The 23,977-nt window shown below is 47.4% G+C and overlaps 10 protein-coding genes across 10 annotated transcripts; 5 read left to right on the top strand and 5 right to left on the bottom strand.

The window, feature by feature from the left end:
- CCMA1212_007569 (Beta-glucuronidase) lies at positions 1–3,032 on the top strand (the record flags this gene model as incomplete). The annotated part of the gene is made up of 9 exons (XM_073704736.1): positions 1–178; positions 231–313; positions 429–838; positions 894–956; positions 1,007–1,044; positions 1,095–1,300; positions 1,358–1,887; positions 2,384–2,498; positions 2,853–3,032. The coding sequence occupies 9 exons, from the start codon at positions 1–3 to the stop codon at positions 3,030–3,032; spliced, it is 1,803 nt and encodes a 600-aa protein (XP_073556720.1).
- Positions 3,033–3,805: 773 nt separating this feature from the next.
- CCMA1212_007568 (uncharacterized protein) lies at positions 3,806–4,760 on the top strand (the record flags this gene model as incomplete). Its single annotated transcript, XM_073704735.1, has 2 exons — positions 3,806–4,589; positions 4,648–4,760. 2 exons carry the CDS (start codon positions 3,806–3,808, stop codon positions 4,758–4,760), a joined length of 897 nt encoding a protein of 298 aa, XP_073556718.1.
- Positions 4,761–5,825: 1,065 nt separating this feature from the next.
- On the top strand, positions 5,826–7,454 carry CCMA1212_007567 (Exoglucanase 2; the record flags this gene model as incomplete). Its single annotated transcript, XM_073704734.1, has 4 exons — positions 5,826–5,964; positions 6,018–6,401; positions 6,456–6,703; positions 6,766–7,454. The coding sequence occupies exons 1-4, from the start codon at positions 5,873–5,875 to the stop codon at positions 7,452–7,454; spliced, it is 1,413 nt and encodes a 470-aa protein (XP_073556631.1). The 5' UTR covers positions 5,826–5,872.
- A 461-nt stretch (positions 7,455–7,915) lies between these two features.
- On the bottom strand, positions 7,916–8,590 carry CCMA1212_007566 (uncharacterized protein; the record flags this gene model as incomplete). Its single annotated transcript, XM_073704733.1, has 1 exon — positions 7,916–8,590. The coding sequence occupies one exon, from the start codon at positions 8,588–8,590 to the stop codon at positions 7,916–7,918; it is 675 nt and encodes a 224-aa protein (XP_073556630.1).
- Positions 8,591–9,228: 638 nt separating this feature from the next.
- On the bottom strand, positions 9,229–9,645 carry CCMA1212_007565 (uncharacterized protein; the record flags this gene model as incomplete). The annotated part of the gene is made up of 2 exons (XM_073704732.1): positions 9,229–9,552; positions 9,634–9,645. 2 exons carry the CDS (start codon positions 9,643–9,645, stop codon positions 9,229–9,231), a joined length of 336 nt encoding a protein of 111 aa, XP_073556721.1.
- Positions 9,646–11,388: 1,743 nt separating this feature from the next.
- CCMA1212_007564 (Unsaturated rhamnogalacturonyl hydrolase YesR) lies at positions 11,389–12,507 on the bottom strand (the record flags this gene model as incomplete). Its single annotated transcript, XM_073704731.1, has 1 exon — positions 11,389–12,507. The coding sequence occupies one exon, from the start codon at positions 12,505–12,507 to the stop codon at positions 11,389–11,391; it is 1,119 nt and encodes a 372-aa protein (XP_073556374.1).
- Positions 12,508–13,230: 723 nt separating this feature from the next.
- CCMA1212_007563 (uncharacterized protein) lies at positions 13,231–15,020 on the top strand (the record flags this gene model as incomplete). The annotated part of the gene is made up of 5 exons (XM_073704730.1): positions 13,231–13,536; positions 13,602–13,879; positions 13,939–14,454; positions 14,520–14,731; positions 14,779–15,020. 5 exons carry the CDS (start codon positions 13,231–13,233, stop codon positions 15,018–15,020), a joined length of 1,554 nt encoding a protein of 517 aa, XP_073556633.1.
- Positions 15,021–15,620: 600 nt separating this feature from the next.
- Positions 15,621–16,476, bottom strand: CCMA1212_007562 (uncharacterized protein; the record flags this gene model as incomplete). The annotated part of the gene is given in 4 exon segments (XM_073704729.1): positions 15,621–15,761; positions 15,847–16,087; positions 16,143–16,256; positions 16,273–16,476. 4 exon segments carry the CDS (start codon positions 16,419–16,421, stop codon positions 15,621–15,623), a joined length of 645 nt encoding a protein of 214 aa, XP_073556632.1. The 5' UTR covers positions 16,422–16,476.
- A 2,415-nt stretch (positions 16,477–18,891) lies between these two features.
- CCMA1212_007561 (Histone-lysine N-methyltransferase setd3) lies at positions 18,892–20,329 on the bottom strand (the record flags this gene model as incomplete). Its single annotated transcript, XM_073704728.1, has 4 exons — positions 18,892–18,981; positions 19,056–19,508; positions 19,574–19,768; positions 19,841–20,329. The coding sequence occupies 4 exons, from the start codon at positions 20,327–20,329 to the stop codon at positions 18,892–18,894; spliced, it is 1,227 nt and encodes a 408-aa protein (XP_073556635.1).
- Positions 20,330–21,306: 977 nt separating this feature from the next.
- On the top strand, positions 21,307–22,083 carry CCMA1212_007560 (uncharacterized protein; the record flags this gene model as incomplete). Its single annotated transcript, XM_073704727.1, has 1 exon — positions 21,307–22,083. The coding sequence occupies one exon, from the start codon at positions 21,307–21,309 to the stop codon at positions 22,081–22,083; it is 777 nt and encodes a 258-aa protein (XP_073556634.1).
- Between the last annotated feature and the right edge of the window lie 1,894 nt (positions 22,084–23,977).

The raw sequence follows: 23,977 nt of genomic DNA, 5'->3' as shown, positions 1-23,977 counted from the left end.
ATGCTGCGAGAAGCTTTCTTACTAACTGGCCTCTGTCTCGCACAGCGGGCAGCAGCGTCTTCTGAACCTTTGATCAAAGTTGCCGCGCCCGGCCTTGTCCCCCATGGGGCTTCTCAAATCGTGGATCATGCTTTCGCCTCTTTCTCGTTCCCTGCCCATTGGCTTGCGGATTTCGCAGGTAGGCTGCTACCTCGCCAGTTGTCGATTTGCATTGAAGCTAAGCCCCGTAGGAAATAACAGTCACCCCAACCTGTTCTCCCGCGATATCTTGGACCTGTTATACAGAAAGACTGGGAAGCACCCATACATCCGTGTAGGAGGCACTTCTGCGTAAGCTCAAGCTTTCTGAATGAAAATGGTTCGAGGATGGTACACAAGGCTAATTAATACCCACTTCAAGAGATCGCACATACTACAACGGCTCACAGAAAGAGTCCATTTTAGTGGAGTCCGGGGCGAATGGCATCCCATCCGCGGTGTATATTGGTCCCGTTTACTTCGAGGCCTTCAACAACTTCCCAGGTTCATTGTGGAGCTTCCAGGCCAATTTAGCCAACAATGCTACCTGGGGGCTAAACAATACTTTGGAGGTATGCAAACAGGTAATGAACACACTCAAGAGCAGCCTTGTAGCCTTTGAGATTGGGAATGAGGTTGATCTCTACCCATGTGCAGTTCGGCCGTGCGAGTATGACGTCCACGACTACCTCCAGGAGTGGACCACGTATGCAGATGCGATCTCGAAACACGTTCTCAAAGGGAATCGGTACGGCCTAGATGAGCAAAGGTTCTTCCAAGCCCTCGTCTTTGCAAACGCGGAGCTGAACACTTTTACCACGTCGGTTGACTGCTTACAATGCGATTGTATGATCTGGAAGCTAACTTCAGCAAAGGCCCAACGCGTTTAACGGAGGAATTGATTCGAGCAATCATGTAAAGTCAGTTTCTCTCCACCAGTAAGCGAGAAAGTTGCCACTCTATGTGATTCATACTGAAACAAGGACAGCTATGCAGCTGGTAACCAGGCCTGGGTTCGACTCCAGGGTCAGTTCTCGATTTCGATCACCTCCTGTCCGTGCTCTAACATGTCGCAGAAACTTTTATGAACCACACTGCTGTTGTGGCTAATCTCAGCATTTACTCTCCTGCAAACAACTACTTGAAGACGAACTACCCGAACATCACTTTTTTGCTTGGAGAGACAAATAGTGACTACACTAATATCTTGATGAGCCAAGTTGAGGGAGTCTTTGGTAGTGCGCTATGGCTCATTGACTACTTAATGTACGGAATGTCTTTAGTAAGTCTTTCCAATGTCCTGCTTTACACCTTCTGGCACCAATTAACAAACCGGCAGAACATTACCCGCTTCAATCTCATACAGGGGACAACCTTCGGATACACAGGCTGGGTTCCTGTGCCCACTGGCAGCATGCAACCCTATGTCCGGGCACCGCTTTACGGTCAGATTGTCGTGGCAGACGTTATTGGCCATAACCCTCATGTTCAGATTATCCCCATCAATCTCGGGTCAAATCACTGGAAATTTTCCGCATATGGCGTCTATGAGTCGAATAAGCTGAGTAAATACGTACTCATCAACCTTGACGAGTGGAATTCTACAACTATATATCCTCGACCAACCCAACAGGTGACACTCAATTTCCCCTCCAGTGTCAAATCCGCCACAGTTCAGAGACTTCTCGGCGCAGGAGCGAGTGCAGACTCCAGTATTTCGTGGGGTGGGCTCAGCTGGAATTACACACATGGGCGGCTTGCGCAGTCAGGTCGACCACATTACGAGGTATTAGGCATTACAAGAGGCATGGCCAAGCTCACAATTCCATCTACGGAGGCCGTTGTCGTGACTCTAGATCGGTCACAAGGGTAATACCCTTAGTTAGAGAGCAAGCCAGCCGCAGTAACAACAGGTCTATATCCAAAGGCCAGCCCTGGTCCATGTTTAATACCGCTGGCTGCTATAATACCACTGCTGTTTCTAACACTTGTCGCTTTATCTATCCCGGTGGCCAGCTCATTCTCACCCGATTTTAGGACACTGACCCGTCTACTGGTCCTGTATAACGGGTGGACTGTCCGCAGTGTCTAGTAACATGCCCGCCTATCAGCCTATCTTTTCTGGTAAACTATCTCCATAGGTTAAGCCGATAATTATAACGGAACCTATGAGCAAAACTGCAATAACTCTAGAGCGTACACTAATACCACGGCCCTTCTCTAAAACCAAGATCCCTATGTATTTAATCTTAGGGAGTATTAGGAAGACTACTATGGCGACGATAAGTGTTTCTAGCAGCACGAGTTTGGCAAGCATAACACATGCATCAGCACTCTTGAGCCAGAGTTCTATTCCCATTACAAGCCCACTCAAGATTTTGTCGACTACCTCTTTATGGCTAAAGCGGGTTACCACCTGGTTCCAATCCCTTCCTTCGAATGGCTGGCTTGCTGCCGCCGGCATTATCCGTAACATTGACGTATGCTCTGACCGCAATCCGAAATGCTCTTACTGCGCATCACGGCCAGAATGTCATCATTAACATGCAATAGGAATGGTGGACTCAACGAGCTATAGTATCACTACAACGTCCGTGGCTCGATCTAGAGGGGCAAGTTGATTTCTGTTAAATCCGTTGGCGCTCCGTCTACTTGTCCCAAGAGCGGGATCAGGTATCTGTAAGTATTGCCCCTGCATCCACAATAACCATCAAGATGGCGCCCCGCACCTCTTCAAGCATGAGCAGCTACTCATTCGAGCGTACTGTCTTGTGTTCTCGCTGATATATGTCTGTTAACTCTCCTAACATAACGAGCGGTGGCTTCCTTATCAGCCGTGGAACTCTGACTGCGACAACAGCGGTACTCCCGCGACGTACACTGCCACGCCTAATGCTGATGGCAAAACGTTTGCTCTCAACTCCAGCAAGGGCAAGTGTGCTGTTTTGAGTAACTCTTCTCTTAGCTGCGATCCTTCTAACAGGTTCCTTTTCCCTATTCGTTCATTTAGCTGAGGCTATTATATAATTATTATGATGTTGTGATTACCTTTAGATCTATTTAGAGCCTTAGGTCTGCCTTGTATAGCTAAAGCCATAATTATAGTGTAGCCAGCTATCAGGAAATTGTTAATATAATGGCATGCAGCTTTACTAGATTATTACCCCGCAGCTGCAAGAAAGTCTAATAGGCTACATAGAGTACTGTGATTAACATTAATAAAAGTAACTCTATAGTAGAGAAAATACAGGAATAGTTTTACAGAGGTGTATAATAGAAAGCTTTATAACTAGAGGTAGAGAGTAAGTAAATTTTAAAACAAGAACTCTAAATTTCGCTTTATAGATTAGGCATCTGGCTTATAAGTAGCGTTATCTACTAGGAGTATGGCGGCGCTAAGCTGGCACATAAAGTCTGTCCTGGAATGCTGGCGCTGAGCTGATATAATAGTATCCTTATTGAGGTATACGAGCTGCATCTCCCAATATGCATGTGATTAAAGAATTGCTTGGAATGTTTATAAAATGCCTGATGTCAGTTTTAAATCATGCAGGAGGTGAATATGAGTGACTGGTGGCTGAGGCTGAAGAATGAGAAGTATTTCTCCTCACTTAGTATTTAATCTTAACCGCTTGAGCTCGATCTATATAAACCCCTATCACCAGCAATGCAAAATATGTGTTCCTTAATCAAGCAGCTACCAGTAAAGAGAATACTCTTATAAGCTCTTTCTAATTAACAATTATATCAACTCCTATATTTATCCTTGCTGGCTAAATCGCCCATAATGCTTTTCAAGAGTACTCTCCTCTTGCCAGCACTTGTGGCTATGAGCCTTGCCACTGCCGTTCCTGGCCCCAAGGCTGAGGGCAATCTCGCTGCTCGTGGTCCCGAGGTTATAGACAATCTCGCTGCTCGCGGTCCCGAGGTTGGAGACCATCTCGCTGCTCGTGACAATAAAAACGACGGCTACGACAAGGACGGCTACGACAAGTACGGCTATAACAGGGACGGCTATAACAGGGACGGCTATAACAGGGACGGCTATAACAGGGACGGCTATAACAGGGACGGGTACGACAGGGACGGCCATCACAGGGACGGCCACCACAGGGACGGCCACCACAAGGACGGCCACCACTATCTCGCTGCTCGTGACAACAAAAACGACGGCTACGACAGGGACGGCTACAACAGGGACGGCTACGACAGGGACGGCCACCACAAGGACGGCCACCACAAGGACGGCCACCACAGGGACGGCTACCACAGGGACGGCTACAACAGGGACGGCTACAACAGGGACGGCTACAACAGGGACGGCTACAACAGGGACGGCTACAACAGGGACGGCTATAATAGGGACGGCCACCACAAGGACGGCCACCACAAGGACGGCCACCACAAGGACGGCCACTATAACAACGGCTACAACAAGGACGGCTACAACAAGGACGGCTACGATAAGGACGGCTACGACAAGGACGGCTACGACCACAAGCACGGACATGAACACAACTATCTCGCTGCTCGTGACGACGGCCGCGACCGCAACCACGGGCATAACAGGCGTGACTGCGGCAGAGATGCGTATTACGACCGCCGTTCTAATGAATGCGTCTGCTACAGGCGCGGACAAGAATATCACCGACGTGGCAATTATTGCAGCTGCCCACGGAATCAATATTGGGACAACGACTACAGGCGCTGCCGCTATCGCCATTAAGCGCAAGTACCCTTAACTGTCAGGAGAGACTATTAAAAAAGCTCAGATTCTTAATCGGTGTGTATAATTATAGTTCTAGGCTATAACTAGATACTATTTATCCTTCTCTTAACTGCTAGTATTCTATCCTTAACTGCTAGTATTCTATCCTTCTCTTAACTGCTAGTACTCTAGGATAATGCAATAGTTAATAATATTCACTCATTACATACAGTAAATATAAATTATAGCATTATGTTTATGAGATTCGCCTGCTTTTAAAATAATGGTAAAATTACTATTTAGAAAGATAGTAAGGATTGAGATAAAACGGCCTTCTAGAGATCACGACTAATAGTCTATAGTTATTAAGTATCTTCCGCTTCTCTCTAGGTGCATATATATATAGAGCAGCGTTAATTAAATGCTATAAGAAGACTGCCCTTGTTAAATTTAAATTTGCCTTGTATAAGGTAACTAAGCTTAGCCTATTAGCCTCTCAGGCTATTATAGTAAACTTGGTACATAAGAGAGAGTAATACTAAACAAGATGAGCGAGGTAGGCGGATTGTAAACGGTCCAGTAACTGCAGTAGTGCCGTATAGTGGAATTCCCGTCGATAGCTATTCTACCTATGCTTTCCCCTCCGAACTGACAGTATGTTATATTGCCTTGGTATCATGAGCTAATGTATAAGGCAATAATGCCACAGCGTATTAGCCTCAAATAGAGCCTATTTTCTACCTCGAGGACCATCTCTCTCAAGGTATTTTTACTCTTCCCACCAATTCAGAGAGCAGCGCAATGCCACGCGCAACATATACACTTTATTAGCCGTACGACAAGGCTATTCTAAGGGGAATGCTACACTCCGCATATTAAAGGCTCATTCAATCAGCTTTTCATTGGGTAATATACAGCAAGGCGGGGATGGAAGTTCATTAGCCGCCACTTATGGCTATACAATGTTGCAAACTCTCCGGGCTTTATCCTGTGTTCCCGAATACTACATCGTGACGATGCTTCAGCGCATGGAGTCACAGACATCGCCTGTATAAAAGGGGGACTATAACCCTGCAAGAAGCGCAACATGGTTTCACAGCGGCTCACCTCAAGAGGCTTCCAAGACCATCCTCTGTGTATTGCAACATGATCGTCGGCATTTTCACCACGCTGGCTACGCTGGCCACACTGGCAGCTAGTGTGCCTCTAGAGGAGCGGCAAGCTTGCTCAAGCGTCTGGTAAGATGAAAATGGAATCCTTCCAGGAGACAGGAATACTAACATACGTCAAGGGGCCAATGTGGTGGCCAGAACTGGTCGGGTCCGACTTGCTGTGCTGCGGGAAGCACATGCGTCTACTCAAACGACTATTACTCCCAATGCCTTCCCGGCGCTGCAAGCTCAAGCTCTTCGACACGCGCCTCGTCGACGACTAACCGAGTATCGTCCACAACATCCAGGTCTTCCGCAACCCCTCCCCCTGGTTCTACCACTACGAGAGTACCTCCAGTAGGATCGGGAACCGCTACATATTCAGGCAATCCTTTTGTTGGGGTTACCCCTTGGGCCAATGCCTATTATGCGTCTGAAGTCAGCAGTCTCGCTATTCCGAGCTTGACTGGAGCCATGGCCACTGCTGCAGCAGCTGTCGCAAAGGTGCCCTCGTTCATGTGGCTGTAGGTCCTCCCGAAAGGAATACACTTTGCAACGAAACTCACAGTTTACCGCAGGGATACTCTTGACAAGACCCCCCTCATGGAGCAAACATTGGCCGATATTCGCACCGCCAACAAGAACGGTGGTAACTACGCCGGGCAGTTTGTGGTGTATGACTTGCCAGATCGCGACTGTGCTGCCCTTGCTTCCAATGGCGAATACTCCATTGCCGATGGTGGTGTGGCTAAATACAAGAACTACATCGATACCATTCGTCAAATTGTCGTTGAGTATTCCGATATTCGCACCATCTTGGTCATTGGTACGAGACCTCTGTGACCCCTACCGCCGTGTCGCTATGCTAATCCTTGTTCCATCTTCTAGAACCTGATTCTCTTGCCAACTTGGTCACAAACCTGGGTACTCCAAAGTGTGCGAATGCTCAGTCTGCCTACCTTGAATGCATCAACTACGCCATCACGCAGCTGAACCTTCCAAACATCGCGATGTACTTGGATGCTGGCCATGCAGGATGGCTTGGTTGGCCGGCAAATCAAGACCCGGCCGCTCAACTGTTTGCAAACGTTTACAAGAATGCCTCGTCTCCGAGCGCTCTTCGCGGGTTGGCAACCAATGTAGCCAATTACAATGGTTGGAACATTACCAGCCCACCATCATACACGCAAGGCAACGCCGTCTACAACGAGAAGCTGTATATCCACGCTATTGGACCTCTTCTTGCCAATCACGGCTGGTCTAACGCCTTCTTCATCACCGACCAAGGCCGATCTGGCAAGCAGCCAACCGGGCAGCAACAGTGGGGAGATTGGTGCAATGTCATCGGTACCGGATTCGGTATTCGTCCATCTTCAAACACCGGAGACTCGCTGCTGGACTCTTTTGTGTGGGTCAAGCCAGGCGGCGAGTGTGACGGGACCAGCGATAGCAGTGCGCCACGATTTGACTCCCATTGCGCCCTCTCAGATGCCTTGCAACCAGCGCCCCAAGCTGGTGCTTGGTTCCAAGCCTACTTTGTGCAGCTTCTTACGAATGCAAACCCATCGTTCCTGTAAGCCTTTCATGACGAGGCTTCTAACAATGACTTGCGATAATGTGGTTTCCTGTTGGCGGAGTCTGTATCTACTTGGGCTATTAGTCGCAGGTCGGTAGATCGCAAATGAGCAACTGATGGATTGTCAGCAACAGTACTAGTGTGCATCTGGATGGTTTTTCTTCATCGAATAGTTGCGAGTGAGAAGAGGAGGACATCAATTCACAACTTCCAGTCTTCATTGCACAGCTTTGGAGAATAGACTTGACCGTGTCCATGATCAAAAGATCGATTTTGCCATCGAGTCGTGTATGACGACCTCTGAGTCACCAGCAATAACATTGTCGTGACAGGAGCAGGGCTTTGCCGACNAAAAAAAAAAAAAAAAAAAAAAAAAAAAAAAAAAAAAAAAAAAAAAAAAAAAAAAAAAAAAAACTGGGAATGCATCATGGCTGTGCTGTTTCTTCGCCGCGTTGCTTCTGCTTAAAAAAAGGTATTGTAGATTTCCGTCTCTCTACCTCTTGCGCTTCTCCATGACATGTATATAAAAAAAGAAACCATGCCCAAATTCCCTACAGCTGCGGAGCATGAGCCCAGTGCAATCAGTCTCGCTATGTCGACCAATCTGTGCTCTGAGATTAATGCAGAATAAAAAGACGCGGTTGCAATCGAAATGATGATGCCTTTGCAGAAGAGGCTTGCTCGATGACTGATACCAGTAACAGCGTTACTTGGACGTCTAGCGCTGTTGATTGTCTTCATTACAACCTCCTCTGCCTGTCTTTGGCTGAGCTCTTTGGACGGCTTTCCAAACATTAACAGCGTATTCTTCTCCAGAAAGTATTCGTATGGACGAGCTGTTGCATGTATTGCGTGGGCTACTATCAGCCCAATCGGCGAAGTCCTGTGCCGCATTGAATAGAATAATCGATTGCGCATTTGATGCGCTTTTTGAGCGGCCATTTCAGGCGGCATTCGGCCCGTCCTGATCTGCTCAAGTATATCATCGACGGCATCTCCGATAGCCTGCTGATAGTCTCGTCGAACATGACTGTCGTGAACAATCCATCGGCAGCAGATGATAATGATCCCGCAACACAAACTCGTACGGGAGTAGCTGAAGAACTGAGTGAGGTTTTCGATGGCGTAGCTCTTCATATTCCCAATGAGTCAGCTGCCACATATCATCTGCTTCGGTTCCTGCTGAGCTCTTGTCTCTTCTGAAAGAATCACAGCGTATGGCAATAGATGTTGATGGAGAAAAAATTTCACCTATTCTTAGTGCAGGACTGACTCTCAAAATATACACGCAAATATTTCGTGGAACATCCCTCAGCATAAGCACCTATCGTATTCTACACGTGCCCCGCTCATGATTACAGAGAAAGACCCATTAATTCGGCAATGCTACTAAAGTCTGTAGGTATGTTTAAACAAACGCCTGCCACGGGAGCCGACAGTTTATCGTTACCACTTTTACTATTGTTACTTACATAAGGCGGTGAACCAAAACCCACTAACGCTTCATGTTCACAAGGTGGATTATTTTCTCCTACAGCTCCCTTCTTTGTATTCTGGGTCGAGGATGCGGGATCTTTTAGTCCTTCCCTTTACAATAAGCCCGAGTAGCGTGACTCGACTTACAATCTCTCCTCAACCACAGTCTATCACGAAGTTATAATAGTAACTCAAACATCTAACTTATTTAAGGCAGGAAGAGGTATATTTATAGGATATGAATCTCCTCCCTGCAATAAAGCTCTAGTTCCTGGGAAACTGGTCGCTAATTCACACCCTCACGCAACCCACTTTGCGCTTTTCGCCCGGCCATCGTTAAAGGTAAAGCAGTTGTATCCATCTCCTACCTCAACTGACACTCCCTTGATCTGATCCACGCAGTTCTCGTCACTGTAAAATTCCACAGGTTGCTCCACGTTGTCGAATTGGATACCCCTATATTGAGCACTGGCGAACGCGGTCGTGGAGCTGGTGCAATCGCCAGGCTGAACAACAGTAGTTCCGACTACCACGCCACCAGCACATCTTCCGTCAGTAAAGGAATTAAAGAGCACGGGGATCTGTGCGAAGACGGCCGGACAGGCGGAAAGGATATAGAAAAGCTATCCAGTCTCGTTAGCTACTCGAGTACACGCAAGGAAAGAGAAAAGGAAGCAGGGCGGAAACCCATCATAGTTACTTACAGCTTTCTGCATCTTGATGAAGCGCCTCTGTTGTGGCAGCTTATGACTCAACACAATGCAAAATATGGAAAGAAGCAATGGTTTTCTTGGTTCGGTTGCCTGAGGGCGTGGAGATTAAGGTTCCTTAAGAGCGAGATATATGCCCTTCGCAGCAAGGAAGTCGGCCTAAAGAAAGGAAACTGAAAATGTTTACGGGACGAATATCTATCCGATCAGCGTAGTATCGTCTCTATAAGGCGGGGCATGAATCATTTCCGAAAGCCAAGCGATGTTAACAACAAATAGAGATTCCACATATTTGAGGAGAATCAAGTCCTAATTGCTTATAGACAAGAGTAATTATAAGCGTAACGGCGCAATATTGCGGCCAATTGGATGAAGGAGAGCCGCTATTAGAGGAGCACATCAGTTGTTTTAGGCAAAATAGGTATGCGAAGACCACTCGTCGTTTGCAAGATGGGTACCTAGGTAGGTAGGTAACACTAGATTAAGACGCAGACTTTCCTGCGATTACTAATTTTGTGACGGTTGGTGCCGTGGTGTTTTCTAGGGTGAATGAAATTTCTGCTATTAACTCCTGCAATAGCGGTGCATCGGCCGCAAAATAACAAGGAGGCAAATGGCTCTAGGAAGCAACGACAGGATCGTCAGTCCCTCTGTAGTGAAGATGGCGCTGTATATGATTGCATCTAGTACACTGTCCTTAATACGTTATAATAGATCCTATATTAACTTACATATAACCTTCCCACTCTATAACCTGCTGCAGGTTATTACTACTTATGTTCTCCTAGAATCTTATTATAGATATAAATAATTTAGTAGTGTCGAGGTTGTAATCTGCAAAATACAGCCGAACTGGCTATTATCAGGATGTTACCTCGTATAAGTCAGGCAGTAGTTTGCGAGCCTACTGTTGTTTAATAGAGAATAGTGCAAGCTGAGTGCTGCCTTGGGTAAATCCTCCTTCAATAGTAATCTTGTAAGCCCATGGGCTTTCGAAACCTTATGATACGTGCGGTTATAAGCTGACACTGGCGTGTTGCGATACGAGATAATTCGGGACATCAAGCGCATTATCAAATAATCGAAGAATGATGATGAGTATTTAGCACAAGCAAGGCAAATCCTTTCAATCTGCTTCTATTGATCCTCATAGCCAATTCTCAGATGTTGGAGGTCGGGTCCAAGACGAGCCTAGCAATAGCTTGGTCAGGGGTGTCTCAGCAACAAGAGCGCTGACGCTTAAACACCTCGCCGACTTTTCTTATGCGCACCTTAGGTTTTCGATGCCAGACTCTATCTAGACCATACTATTTTAAGCGTGATTCATTTTTCTGCAGTTTTGAAAGTCTGCTGAAATTATCGCTAGAGCGTCTTTAAACAGCGGAACTTATTGTCTCCTCGTTTCTTGCGTTATAATATACCAGCCAATATAAGGGCATAGCACGGCATTTCACTTATTAAAGTAAAAGAGCTTGAGCCCTATACCCCAGAATAATTTATATATAAATAACTTGTGTTATAGAGAGATGAAAGTACTCTATACTTGGTCTATTTAGTATATAGCTACCTACTTACTAGGTAATAGAATCTTAGGTGGAAGCGCATTATTGCAGGAGAATTAATAAAGTATAATAAGAGTATGGATCCTCGGTCAATATGCATGACATGTAGGCACTTGGTTAAATTGAAAAAACAAGGATATATGTCAAATACCAGCTCAACGGACTTCTCTGTTAGATTGCAGTACTACTAGACGAATATCTTCAGGAGCTCAACAAGAGCTAAGATGGCCATTGCCTGCCCATAGGGCATGGGGGTAATAGGAATCTTCTTATAAAACTCCAAGTCCGATCCCATGCCTGTTCCAAATGACGTGTTTAATAATTCGCCTTTGGGATTGATGTTGTTTAAAACGCCTTGAATTGCCTTGAATGCAGTATCTTGGTACTCTTTAGGCAGGTAGTGCTTGCGTTGACCCTTGAGCAAACCAAAAGCAAAGCCGGCCGTTGCACTGGCTTCCAGATATGAACCTTCCTCTTCTGCCACGTCTAATAGGGTCCGCCAAAGCCCACAGGGTGACTGAAAAGCCTTCAATGCTTCGCATTGGGCAACCAGCGTAGATTTGAGATGAACGCACAACGGATCATCGGGAGCCAGGTTCAATAGCTCAATGATTTCTGGAATCACGATAGTGAGCCAGCTATTTCCACGTGCCCATCTTGCTGAGGCAAAGTTATGGCCACCATCCTTGAAACACCAGCCATGAAAGAAGAGACCCGTCTTGCAGTCGAACAGATACTGGATGTGCAGCAGAAATTGGTACTTCGCTTCCTTGACGTAATGAGGCCGGTCCAAAACAAGCCCAATCTTGGCCAGGGGCAGCACGGTCATCATAAGTGTGTCATCCCACAGCTGTTGGTCATTTTCCTCTAGGTATGTAATGTGCTGCATGCCTCCGTATTTTGTTCGCTCCAAGTCGTGGTATGCCCACTCCGCCCAGCTGTCAAGCCAGAGGAGGTACGTCGGCTTCCTTGTTTTCTCGTACACGTAGGCCAGAGTGAGCATGGCTGCCATGGTGTTGATGTTTTTCGTTGTGCCACCTGCGGCGAACCGGTCCGTGAACCAATCTTCTATAGTCTGGAGATACTTGGCATCACCCGTCGTCTGGTAGTAGTGCCATATTCCGTAGAGCCCAACGCCATGCGTCCACTCCCAGTCATTCCATCCTTTGGTGTCTATCACGCGGCCATCCGCGAGAGTCATGAGAAATTCCCCCGTCTCGTCCTTAATGTTGACGAGTCCATCGATGAGAAGCTGGATTTTGGAGTGTATCTCCCTTGAGTCGAATCCATGAGCGGTGAGCGGCATAACTGCTAGCCTATGGCCGGAATCGGCCTGGAATATCAGAGGCGCCAATAGATGCCAAGAGAACCTTACAGACTGATGCTGTCAGGTACGCGAGCGAAAGCCATCCACTGGCTGTTTATGTAAGTTGCTGCGAGCCTGTGGCAGGTTGGAGCGCGAACCTTTTGCTCGGAAGAGATCACCCGTCGGTGAGCCCCCATATCTGCGAATTGACATGCTCGGCTCGGCTCATTTCGAAGCGAGAACTAGCCGCGCGGAATCTTGGGGTTTCCCATAGCCTGCCTCTAGTCGCGAAATGCCCCGCAAACGCCACGGGAAAACACATGCACAGTACAACTAGGTATTAGTTCGAGGGCACGACGTGAGTAATCCATCTCTTGAAGGATTGTGGTGGTACGCCAACCCCTTCAGGCTCGGTGTAAATCGAAGCGAGGGCTGAAAGCAGCTTCGTCTGCTCACCAGCGTAACGCGTCTTGAACTCGTTCCCACGAGAGCCTGGGGAAGGCTGCTAGTTCTGGGGTGACCCCAGATTTCAGTTCCAATCTGCGGGGTGAGGCTCTTGGCATCTGTCGGCCTGCCGCAGTACTGGACATGAGAATAAAATAAAACGATAGCTTTCCCCTGCGCCTGCGATCAGTAATACAAGCACGCGAGCCTTGCAATCTTTGAATCACTCACGGCGGCGTTTGAGCAGAGAGTGGCGAGAATTCCACTTCCTTTTTAAAGATGTCGCCGCCAAAGTCAAGCCCGAGCGTGGATGAAATCGAGGATAATGTTGAAGCGGTCTTGTCTAATGAAATTGAGAAAGATCACACTGACTACAAGCGAGTAGACAAAGAGCTCGCTCAGTACATATCGGACGCCAGAATCACCATCAGCCCAGAGAAGAACAATGAACTGCGCCGCAAGATCGACCGGCGTATTCTCACAGTCATGATCTCAACGTACTTCCTACAGGCCATTGATAAGGGGACAATGTCCTTTGCTTCGATTATGGGTATCAAGGCCGACACCAATCTGGTTGGCCAGGACGTGGGTTGCTACACAAGCCGAACGTGTCAATGCATTCATTCGCTAACCCGACTTTGCCGATACAGTATAGTTGGTTAACAACATGCGTCTTCATCACCATTCTCATCGTTGAGTACCCTCAGAACTACATCATTGCCAGAGTCCCGATTGCAAAGTATCTCAGCTTCAATATCATGGCTTGGGGCACAGTGTTGGCCTGCACTGCCGCATGTACCAACTTCACCGGCCTTGTCGTTGTGCGGACGCTGCTTGGTCTCTTCGAGTCGGTGTGTCAACCATCATTTGTTGTCTTGTCTGCAATGTGGTACAGACGAGAGGAGCAAGCTGCGCGAGTGGCCTACTGGTATGGTACCATCAATGGCAGAGTTGTACACGATAGCTGGCTAATTGCCTCGATCGTAGGTACATGATGAATGGCGCTCAACAAATTGTTGGCGGCCTTTTGGCCTACTGCTTCAGCCTCATCACCACGGGGCCTTTGCAGTCATGGAAGTGGCTGTTTCTCACCTACGGGGTCGTTTCTGTTGTCTTCGGTCTCTTCGTTGGGTGGTGGATGCCCGACTCACCCATGCGGGCCAAGTGCTTTACTGAAGAAGAAAAGCGCCTCATGGTCGAAAGAGTTCGCGACAACCAGACGGGCATTCAGAACCGAGAATGGAAGAAGAGCCAGTTTATCGAAGCGCTAAAGGACCCTCAGATCTGGGGCTATTGCTTGGTCCAGCTTTGCACTACGCTGCCCACTTCCGGACTCGGCGCATTCCAGGGTATCATTATCTCAGGCATGGGATTCACTGTGCTGCAGACTCAGCTTCTGGCCATGGTCCTCGGTTTCTATATCATCATTGTGCTTTTGGGTTCAACATGGCTGGTCAAACGCACGAACCAAAATCTCTACATTATGACTGCGTTCATCATTCCGTAAGTCACCTCATTGCTCAACAATCACTGCGGGCATCGAAGCAACTAAACGAGCCTCAAATTAGGTCATTCATTGGCACCATCTGTCTAATGACAGTTCCCCTTGATACCAGAAACCAGAAGATTGGTCTTGTTGTATGTTACAACATTACCATGTCCTTCTGGGCGGCTCAAACGCTGGCGCTGTCTATGCTATCGCGGAATGTTGCCGGACAAACCAAGAAGAGTGCAGCTGTAGCCCTCAACTTCATTTCATGGGCAACCGGCAACGCGATTGGTGAGTTGTTAAACACAAGATCAGAGCAAATTGCTAATAATTAGCAGGCCCCCAAGTCTTCCTGGCCTGGGATGCACCTCGATACTTCATTGCCTTTGCTACCCATCTCGGGTGCTATAGCTTGCTCGTTATTGTGCTTCTTGCTTTGCGACTCTACCTTACAAGGGAGAATAAGAGGCGAGACATCCTAGCAGCTTCTGGGGTGCGCGAGGCTCGAGACGAGCGACTGGTACACGCTTGGGAGGACTTGACGGATAAGGAGAATTCTAATTTCCGCTATGTGTTCTGAAGAGCTCACCAAGCTACGGCCACCAGGGCCGTACTTGTAGTGATATTCCCAATTCACGAGTAATTTCAATCTTGCAGACCGCTTCTACAGTTTCATATATCAAGCGTGAACGGATGCCTATTAAGTTTGCAACATATGTTGGGACCATTAGACATTACGAACGCCTCAAAACTGCCCAGCGACTTCTCAGGAGTAGAGAAGAGAAAGAGTCTTGGGAAACAAATGACATATATCATCATTGGCCGACAACAGAAACAAATGGTTAGGCATTATTTCCATCTCTATACTTGTAAATCAACGCTGTGGAATAAGAAATCCAGGCAGAAGCATCAACCGCAAACCCCACGAAGGATCAGCAGAGAGAACAGAAGAGTTTCCACCCGAAGACGCTTGTTTAAGTGCAAGAGACCAGATGTGAAGCCTGTTCATGCCGATAGATGGCATGCAAGTATATGGAGACAAGTTATTGGTGCAGCTGGTTTTCTTCCTAAATGAATTGTTGTGGACTTACGTGCGGCTGTTGTAGACCCTTTTATAATACTACGTAACTCAGACGAGAGACATCTTGACGACAAGTCAGCAACCTTTTCTCTAGCGAGACTACCTATCCGCAGCACCATGATAATGTCCCTCCAGGGTCTTTTCCACCGCGTATAGACAACCTACTTTGCGATAATTGCCCACGCCCGGCCGCCCGTACTCCCTATAGAAACCTGTAGCATTTCCCTCATCCCAGCTGACCTATAGCCAAGAGTAGTATGGACATTTATGACTAAGCGATTATTGATTGGGATAAACTGAAACTTGAGAAACTGGTCCTAGAGACTCTCAAAGAAATCCGACACGATCTTGCAGCGCACTCCCCACGCCATTCGGCCTGGGCCTCGTCCTCTTCATCGTATGGGTCATTCTCAACTGTCTCCTGCGAAGAGCTGTACCTGATTTTTCCGGAGCATTCGTACCATAGCGCAATGCCGAGCTCTGTATCAATCAAGAAGATTGGACTGTCCCGTCCACCATCCGTGAGACTTATGGCGTGAGGAGGAATGACTTCAAACAAAGAAGCACTTTGGGTAACGACCCTCTGGTTTTCGGCTCAAGACGGGCCGCGGCTCAAGATACGGCCGATTTTCTGCCAATCGGCGAAATCGCAATACGCTGCTGCTTGAATCCTGCGTATGTCCCTGTTTGGCTCTCGTAGGGTAGATGGCGGAGTAGTGTAACCACTCCATCTGTCTTTCCCACGCCTCACATGGTTGCGGACGTAATGTCCGGCCATCCCTTCACAGGAGGTTCAATGTCCGCCTCGTTGAGATACAGCTTCGTCAGGAAGTTACAGTACCCGTGGATGGCGGACATGCACTCATCGCGCGAGTAACAGAGGTCGCAAAGTTGCGGCATTTTCGGTTCGTTGAAGTAGCAGAACGAGAGAGGAGAATCTTGACGCGGTGAAGCGCTGTTAATGGTGATGATGAATGGAAAATGGCAAAGGGCCGACTCAGAGAGCTTGGTACGACAACATAAAGAACTGGTCTAAGAACAAGAGGCTGTTTGAAAACAACCCTAATTTACAAGCTTAATTTAAGCGGGTTTTAGCCCCGGCAACGCGCATGGCCCAACTAGATGCTGTAAGATTTTTTCTCTCCGGCTTTGGAGATGATGGAAGCAACCCCCTACATACACACACAAGTGGGGTTTATGATCTAAAGCTGGACTCGACAACCTCGTATGAGAGAATTAGCCAAGACATTTAGGCCGCCGCTCGCTGCATGCCTAAGGCGGGATATCATGAATAATTATCTGTCGCTGAAAATTCAAGAAGCTCGTGTCCCGGCTTGACTGAATAAACATCAGTGTTGTTGGCTTGGCCATAGTTGCAACTTGGAGTAGAATGTCTCACTGTATCTGCAGACCTCCTGCAGAAGATCGGATGCGTATCCGACAACTTGAACTGACTCGTTAAGTGCCTAGGTATCTACTGTTCGAGCCTCGGCCGAAACCGAAACTCTAAGAAGATTTTACCGCCTCTAATTTCCTAGGATACATGCGTAATCTTATACCGATTCCACTCTACCGTTTCATATCACATAGCTATATAACACGGCTATAAAGTCAGCTATTAGCATGCTACTACTGTCGCAGAACTTGTACTTTCAATGCATTGGTTTCCGATGCCTTTCCAAGCCTCGGAATTTAGTTTCCAGTGCGATGTATATGCCCGACCAGACGGGGTTTATACGAGGAGTAACAGGAACTTCAGCTCTCATGACAATCTACTTCAATTTTACCCGACCCAAGATGTGGCTGGCCAGGAAATCCGGCGCCGGTGCAATCCTCTGGGAAGTCGGCCATGCGCGCTCTGCCTTAATATTGATAAATCTCAATCCTTGGAGCCAGTAACTGAAGACGAACCTTCACTTGTACATACCACCCCGGCTAAGATTACTGTCCGCTTCCGTGTATGGACTTTGCAAATACACAAGCTCGGACACCATGCTTGTCCGTGGACTGTCTGAAGCGCTGCAATGAGCCCGCCTAAGAATCGAAGAACATTCTCAAAGGGAGCGGTGAAGGAAAGCACACTGAAGAGGTTCATTATAGAGATCCGATAGGTAGAGCAAAGCCTCGATCCAACACTAGGTAGCAGCAGTGGAAAACCGCCGCCGGGCAAGAGGAATTGCAAGTTTCCGGCATCCAAGAGGACACAGCGCATCGGCCTGGGGAAGAGCACGCTACGCATATAAGATGCCAACGACCGAGTACATCATCATCTCGCTCGACTACGCAGTCAATATGAAACCGACGCAAGCCGCCAAACACGGCGATGGTGTTTGCACACGGGCGTATTGCCATTACAGCTCAGTCATCCATGTGAACTGCCAGTAAGGATCGCTCACTTGCCCGCGGGATGCGGGGGCGATGGAGCATCGTCTACACAACAGCCCGATGGTGTCTTGGTTGGATCAGCGCACAAGAGCGGGCTGGTAGGATGAGAATGCTCTTGGACATGAGTATCCATGAGTGTGATGATAAAAGGCAAACCGCTAATAGACAGTTGTATGGACTGTAACAGCGATGATGTTGTTGCATAATCTCACCTTTGTATTATGAATAAGGAGAATACGGAGACGGGACGGACATCTATATATTCCTCTGCTGTCAATCGCGATGGTGGGCTGCGTGGTTAGGTTGTCCATAGTAAAGCAAGGGTTCTCGTGATGCAAGACAGTTATCATAAAACATACTGTCTGGTGGCAACATTGCTTGCGTTGAGCGTCTACTCGGAAGTTAGGGTAGCTTCTAATGGCGTTTGTGATTACTTCGAATGCAACTCCACTGACCATAATCCTGCAGCAGAGCAAGTAAAATGCGTACAATAGTACTGGCAGAAAAAGGGCGCGAGCTATTTTCCTTTATGTTGTCTATATTATATTGTGTTTTACAGTCCCTTTTAGTGAAGCATGTGCGCGGAGTTTATTCTTCATGTTAATGTTAGCTTAAAGACAATTGCTGCGGACCACCGACTGATGTTTACACCGACTCATTTTGAATATGTCTAACTATCATCATGGTTGAAGTAATTGAAGTAAAAGCATATAAAGGTAGCTCTGCCTTATGATATTAGCTAGTCTCCTGCAGAAATAGGATAAGTGTATTATATAGATTTATAAACGCATATATATAAATCACACATAGTACTTTTTAGTTATGGGTTACTGAATATTGATCCACTCTTTTTATTGTGTGTTTCTTCTCCTACGTACCTAGTATCGTTTTTCTCTCTTAATCCTTTGGAGCAGTACCTCGGCATGCCGCCTTGTGTTGTTTGTAATGGGCGACTTGACATGGCCGTCCGCAGTACATGACCGACTTACACCTCCCACATAACATCAGCGGCACGGAACCCTTGTCGCAGTTTGCACATCTCCCTAGTGCGGACGGGGATCTGCTTTCTCTTCCGCTCTCCACGGCTGCTAGCAAATCCCTGGCTTTCGCTCTCGCTAATCTCAACACCCGCTGCTCGCCAACGCTAACGTGCGCCGCCGCCCACGCGTTGCCTCCAACTGGATAAACGCCCTCTGCCAGTTGTTCTTCCAGCCTCTCTAATGAGATCGCAAAACCGTCGAGAAGACTGCCAATCGCCTCTTCCACGAACCGCAGAATTTCCACTTCGTTTGAATCGCTGATTTTCTCGTCTGTACCATCGATCTGCTGGAGGGCTAAGGCAGCAAGCCCTGAAACGTCCGCGCGCTGTATACGGAGATATCGAAGAATATTCATCGGGAGAGGATCGGTCAGCGTGAGCGAGATGGTAGTCGTCGAATCGAGCCCGGCCGATACCCAGAGCTTCTGCTTTTGCTCATACAACGGCGCCTCGGGGTGCGTTGTTAGAACGAGATCGTAGCTATCATTAGGATTACCGGGTATAACAAAGCCATAGAGACGCAACAGACGGTTGTTCGGAATCGGCCCATAGTAGATGTAAACCTTGGGGGAAACAGTCTCAAGGTGAGCAGTTATACTAGAGTTCTTAGACGACATGCCAAACATACCTGATCTCCGATCTCGTAATCTTTACCTGCCAGGATGGAGAGATCTCCAGACTTGACGTCGTAGGCGTGGCATTGCTTGACATCAGACGAGTGGTTCAACATATCCGCAAAGGGCGCCAAAGTTCGGATCGAACTTCCATCAGGCAGCGTAAAGTCCATCGAACGACTCCATACCGTGCAGAGAGCCCATTTATACTAGAGACAAATGGCACAAGCAAAGTTAAATGGTGGATCGACAGCATCTATTGCCAGGCGCAGTACACGTACATCTTCAATGGTGAACATGTCGAGAGGGAAAATGTCGGGATGCTGTGCAAGCACTCGGTCGGCCAACTCCCTGTAATCGTCTTCAATCCTTTGCTCAAGTTGCTTCGTGATGGTGTATAAAGAAGTGCCAGCGCAAACTTCCAGCTCTTCCTCCGAAAAGAAGATGCTTGAAGAATAACTACTAGGCAACGCTGACACATGAGTTCGAAGGCCATCGTATCCTGACTCGCGCGACCGGACAAAGAGGATGTATATGGCCAGGATGTCTTCGACGGATAGCGGAGGCAACGAAGAGCGAAGAGCTGGACCAAGAAGGGAATCGCCGTATGCACGCTCGACGCTCCAAAGAACGTCAGAAGGAATGGTGAGGATCCTCTCCCCTTGGCTGAAACGCCGCAGTGTTTTGACGCCGCGCCCGGTAACTGGAAACTCGGCAAGCTCCAAGTCGCCCAAGCCAACCGCCCCAGATTTCGTGAGCCAGCTCTCCATTTCCTTGGCTAGGGGTCGGTTGGCGTGTAGCAACAATAAAGATGAGATTGCTCTGGTACTTTCCACCTGGCGTCCAAGGCTCTGGATGTTGATTTGGAGGACATGGACGTCTTGACCACGAACTGATAGAATCAGAATGGAAGAGAAATAATCATGCGAGCCTTGGCGGCCAGAGCTTCGATTACATAAACGCGTCTGCCTCCTCCCATGAGGAGGCACAGCTCGCCAAAGGTGGGGTCGAGATACGTTTCGTTTTCCTTACCTATAGAGAACCTACGGCACCATGCGGCGGAAAGAAAACACCGGAATGATCGCCATACAAAAAGCACCAACTTTGGTGTCAGCCAGTCCGGTGTTTTTCTTCCACAGCTTGGGTACCCAAGGTCGTATCTAATAAGGTAAAAAACGGTAATGTTGGCCGCCCCACAGACGAAAAGCTTCGTGGAGTCGTACTACATCTCGTCACAGTCGCACAGTAGATAGGACGGAGAGCAAGTATGTACTACCTAGGTATGCAGAGCTTACTACCTAGTTACGTGCCCAATGCTCGCAACAGCTTTACCGAAACCACCTTGTGATTAAGAGAGGGATCTCTATGAAATCTCGATCATCCCTTTCAGAATCTAATAATTTCCGGCATTGCCTAGATGACTTGAGGTTGGCTAGATGCCCGGGCACTTTAGCAAGAACAGAAGCGCTGATATGTAGCGACTTGCTAGAAACAAATGCTGAGACATCGCCTCATTCTGCGAAGGACACGATTACAGCATTCAGCCAAGGCGCATCCAGGTGTAACGTAAAGAGCTTCTCCTCTAGCCAATTGCCACTCAGCCCCCCGGGTTATCGCGTGTGGTCGTGGTATTTTCGCGTTTCTACTTCCTACATACAGCTCTGGGTAAGGCAGACCTTGCAGGCTATTCTCACAAACCTTTCGCAGTCTCAATTATTGGTTCGCCGCTTCCATTCATATTTCAGTCATGTCAGTCGATATAATTTCGACGTTGAAGATTCTCATCAAGTTGGGGACTGAAATCAAGACACGACTGGACTCGCTTGACAAAGCCGCTGAAGATCTTCAGCTCTTGACCACGAACCTGAAACTTCTGCTGATGGTGTTTCAGAATTCCATTAGTGAGGACGTTATAAAGACCAATTTGTCCGAATTTATCAATATTCTAGACATCCTACAAAGTATTGCACAGTTATGCACAAAGTGCGCCAAGGTTCTGGAGATTGACCTTGATGGGACGACAACTGCATCTGACACGGCAGGGGCACGCGGCAAGAAGCTTGTCAAGAGGATACGAGCTTTCAACAAGATTCCCGACCTTCTATCCGAAGTTCAGCGCAAGGCCGAGCAACTTCAGAAGATATATACTGCAGTCTCTACTGTACTTATACACGATATTAGGGCGCAACAAGGAAGGACAACTGGGAAGGATGTTGTCAAGTCCACTGATTCTGTAAAGACATCAGCCAGTCCCGAAAATCTGCTCGAACTAGACATCAGTACAGAGTTTCCTAACATCGACCGGTTGGTGGGAAATCTCATGGAGGAATGCAAATATCTTCGACAGCGGCTCCAGGAGACCATTCTGTTCCCCGATACCTCGACTGTTGAAGAATACCAAGCCCAGAATCCGGAAGGAGTGTCGTTCTGGAAAGAACGGTTTCAAAAGGACGAAATCAGTCCCTCAATGCTGCGATATGAGGTATGGACGTTCGACCATTTTCACTTGTCGAATCTCTCGTAGCTATGCAAATGCTAACTACCTACCCACTCATTAACAGACCCTATACGTATCTTGGGCGCGGTTCGTACATGAGACGGAGAAGTGCTTTATTTTCACGCAGATGCCTACTGCCGTTCTGCACGCCGGCAACATTGACCTTTCGCGTCAACGAGGGACACGCTTTACGATCGATCACACTGGCACGCGTTGTCTTCCGACCATCCGGCCACTTTGGCTCCCAGCTCTTCGATCTTACCTGGATCCACTGCACAGAGGCTACGTCAAGCCCCAAGACTACTTCAGCCTTCTTCAAGGACGTTCTTTGTCTGTGACATTGAGGAGATTGGCACTTGAAGCAGCAGGTTATGGTACGCTTATCGAATGCGAAAGAGAATCCGCGGACCTACCTATGCCAGCGACAATTGAGTCACCTTCGGATTATATTGGCTGGACATCTGCACAGATCGTGTCAGTTCCGACAGCTGAAGAACTTGGCATATTCACAGAGAGAGAGGTTATAGACTCGAGCAGCGATGTTCTCTTCTCTTGCTTTAGCAACACCGCCCCAGACGTTCACGTACATGTCCGTTATCTTCAAACTGGCCAAATTGAGCGCAAGAATCTCTCAAGGCGAGTGCGTCCTGTTGGCAACATTTGCCTCGGCGCTGCATTGTCTATTCAATATGAGCTGGAAGCAGGCGGTCATGCTTGGAGCTCTGACCTTCGCATCACCGAGTTCAAGGCATGTTTCGGAGGACAGTATATTGTCACGGCGAGTGGAGGCCCGAAGGATATTGTGTTCTCCACGAAGCCTCTCAAAACTTCGTTCAAAACGATAGTAAGCGACGACAATATGCTCGCAAGTCGCTCCATACCGGAGTTCAACTGTACGCTGTTAGGCCCATTGAAGGTGTTCACCAATCCACTAAAGGTTAGTGAGAAGATACAGGTACGTAACTTCGCAAGGGGAAACGTTCCAAGGTTATGCGCTGTATAATAACCGACTGATCGGGAGGCTCACCATGTAATGGACTAGATTGAGTATGACGGGCTCTGGTACGATTCGAGAGTAACCGTTGTAGACGATGATGAGATTGAGTACACGGACTGGGACAACACATCGGAACCTGGATTGACGTTAAAAATACAAACAGACTACAGCGGTGAGGACAGTGAGGAGGAGGATGATGGCTTTTTCTTTTCCGAAGAGCAATTGAGACAGCTCGGAAAAGGAACACGACGACTCTAGAGACCATGGCGAAAGAACACCAGCCGCTGCGACGTTCGGCCGTATTGTTGCTTCCACGTTGGAGACACCGTTGAAGCACCTGTCGTATATCTGTGACGAACCGGTTCTGGGGAACCTGTAAAAGGGCAGGCCGCTCGGTACTAAGTGTGGAAAGATCACACTTAGGGTTAAATAGAATGCCTTTTCTGTGTTTATGTTTAGCAGTAGGCCAGGTCGGACTTGCAGGCAGTCTTATTATATAGCTAGTAATACTTGCAGTAAATATCTAAATTCTAATCTAATTATATTATTACTATAGTGTGGTGTTAATAACTAGCTATTTAAACTATCTAAATAAGTAATATAAATGCAACTTATATATCTAGTTATCCTAGCTAGATTATTTAATAATCTGATAATCCTGTTTCTAGATTATTTATAAAAAAGATAATCTATCCCTTAGATTATTAAAGGATTTAATAATCTATTCCTAATTAGCTAATCAGTCTAATATTTATTTAATACTGTTTACTAAAGTGACTTATTATTATAATTATAAGGCTAGGTTATAATATAATATCCCCCTCCTGTTAGTCTTATCTTTAAGACCTTGCTTACTTTATTAAAACCTATAGTTCCCCCCACCTTAGTAAGTAGTGCGTTTATTATCCTATTTCTAATCTTTAT

Source organism: Trichoderma ghanense (assembly GCF_004382785.1).
Source record: "Trichoderma ghanense strain CCMA-1212 chromosome Unknown scaffold_10, whole genome shotgun sequence".
NCBI classification, from domain to species: Eukaryota; Fungi; Ascomycota; class Sordariomycetes; order Hypocreales; family Hypocreaceae; genus Trichoderma; species Trichoderma ghanense.
Note: the sequence above shows the minus strand (reverse complement) of the source record. Positions and strands in the feature narration are given on the sequence as shown.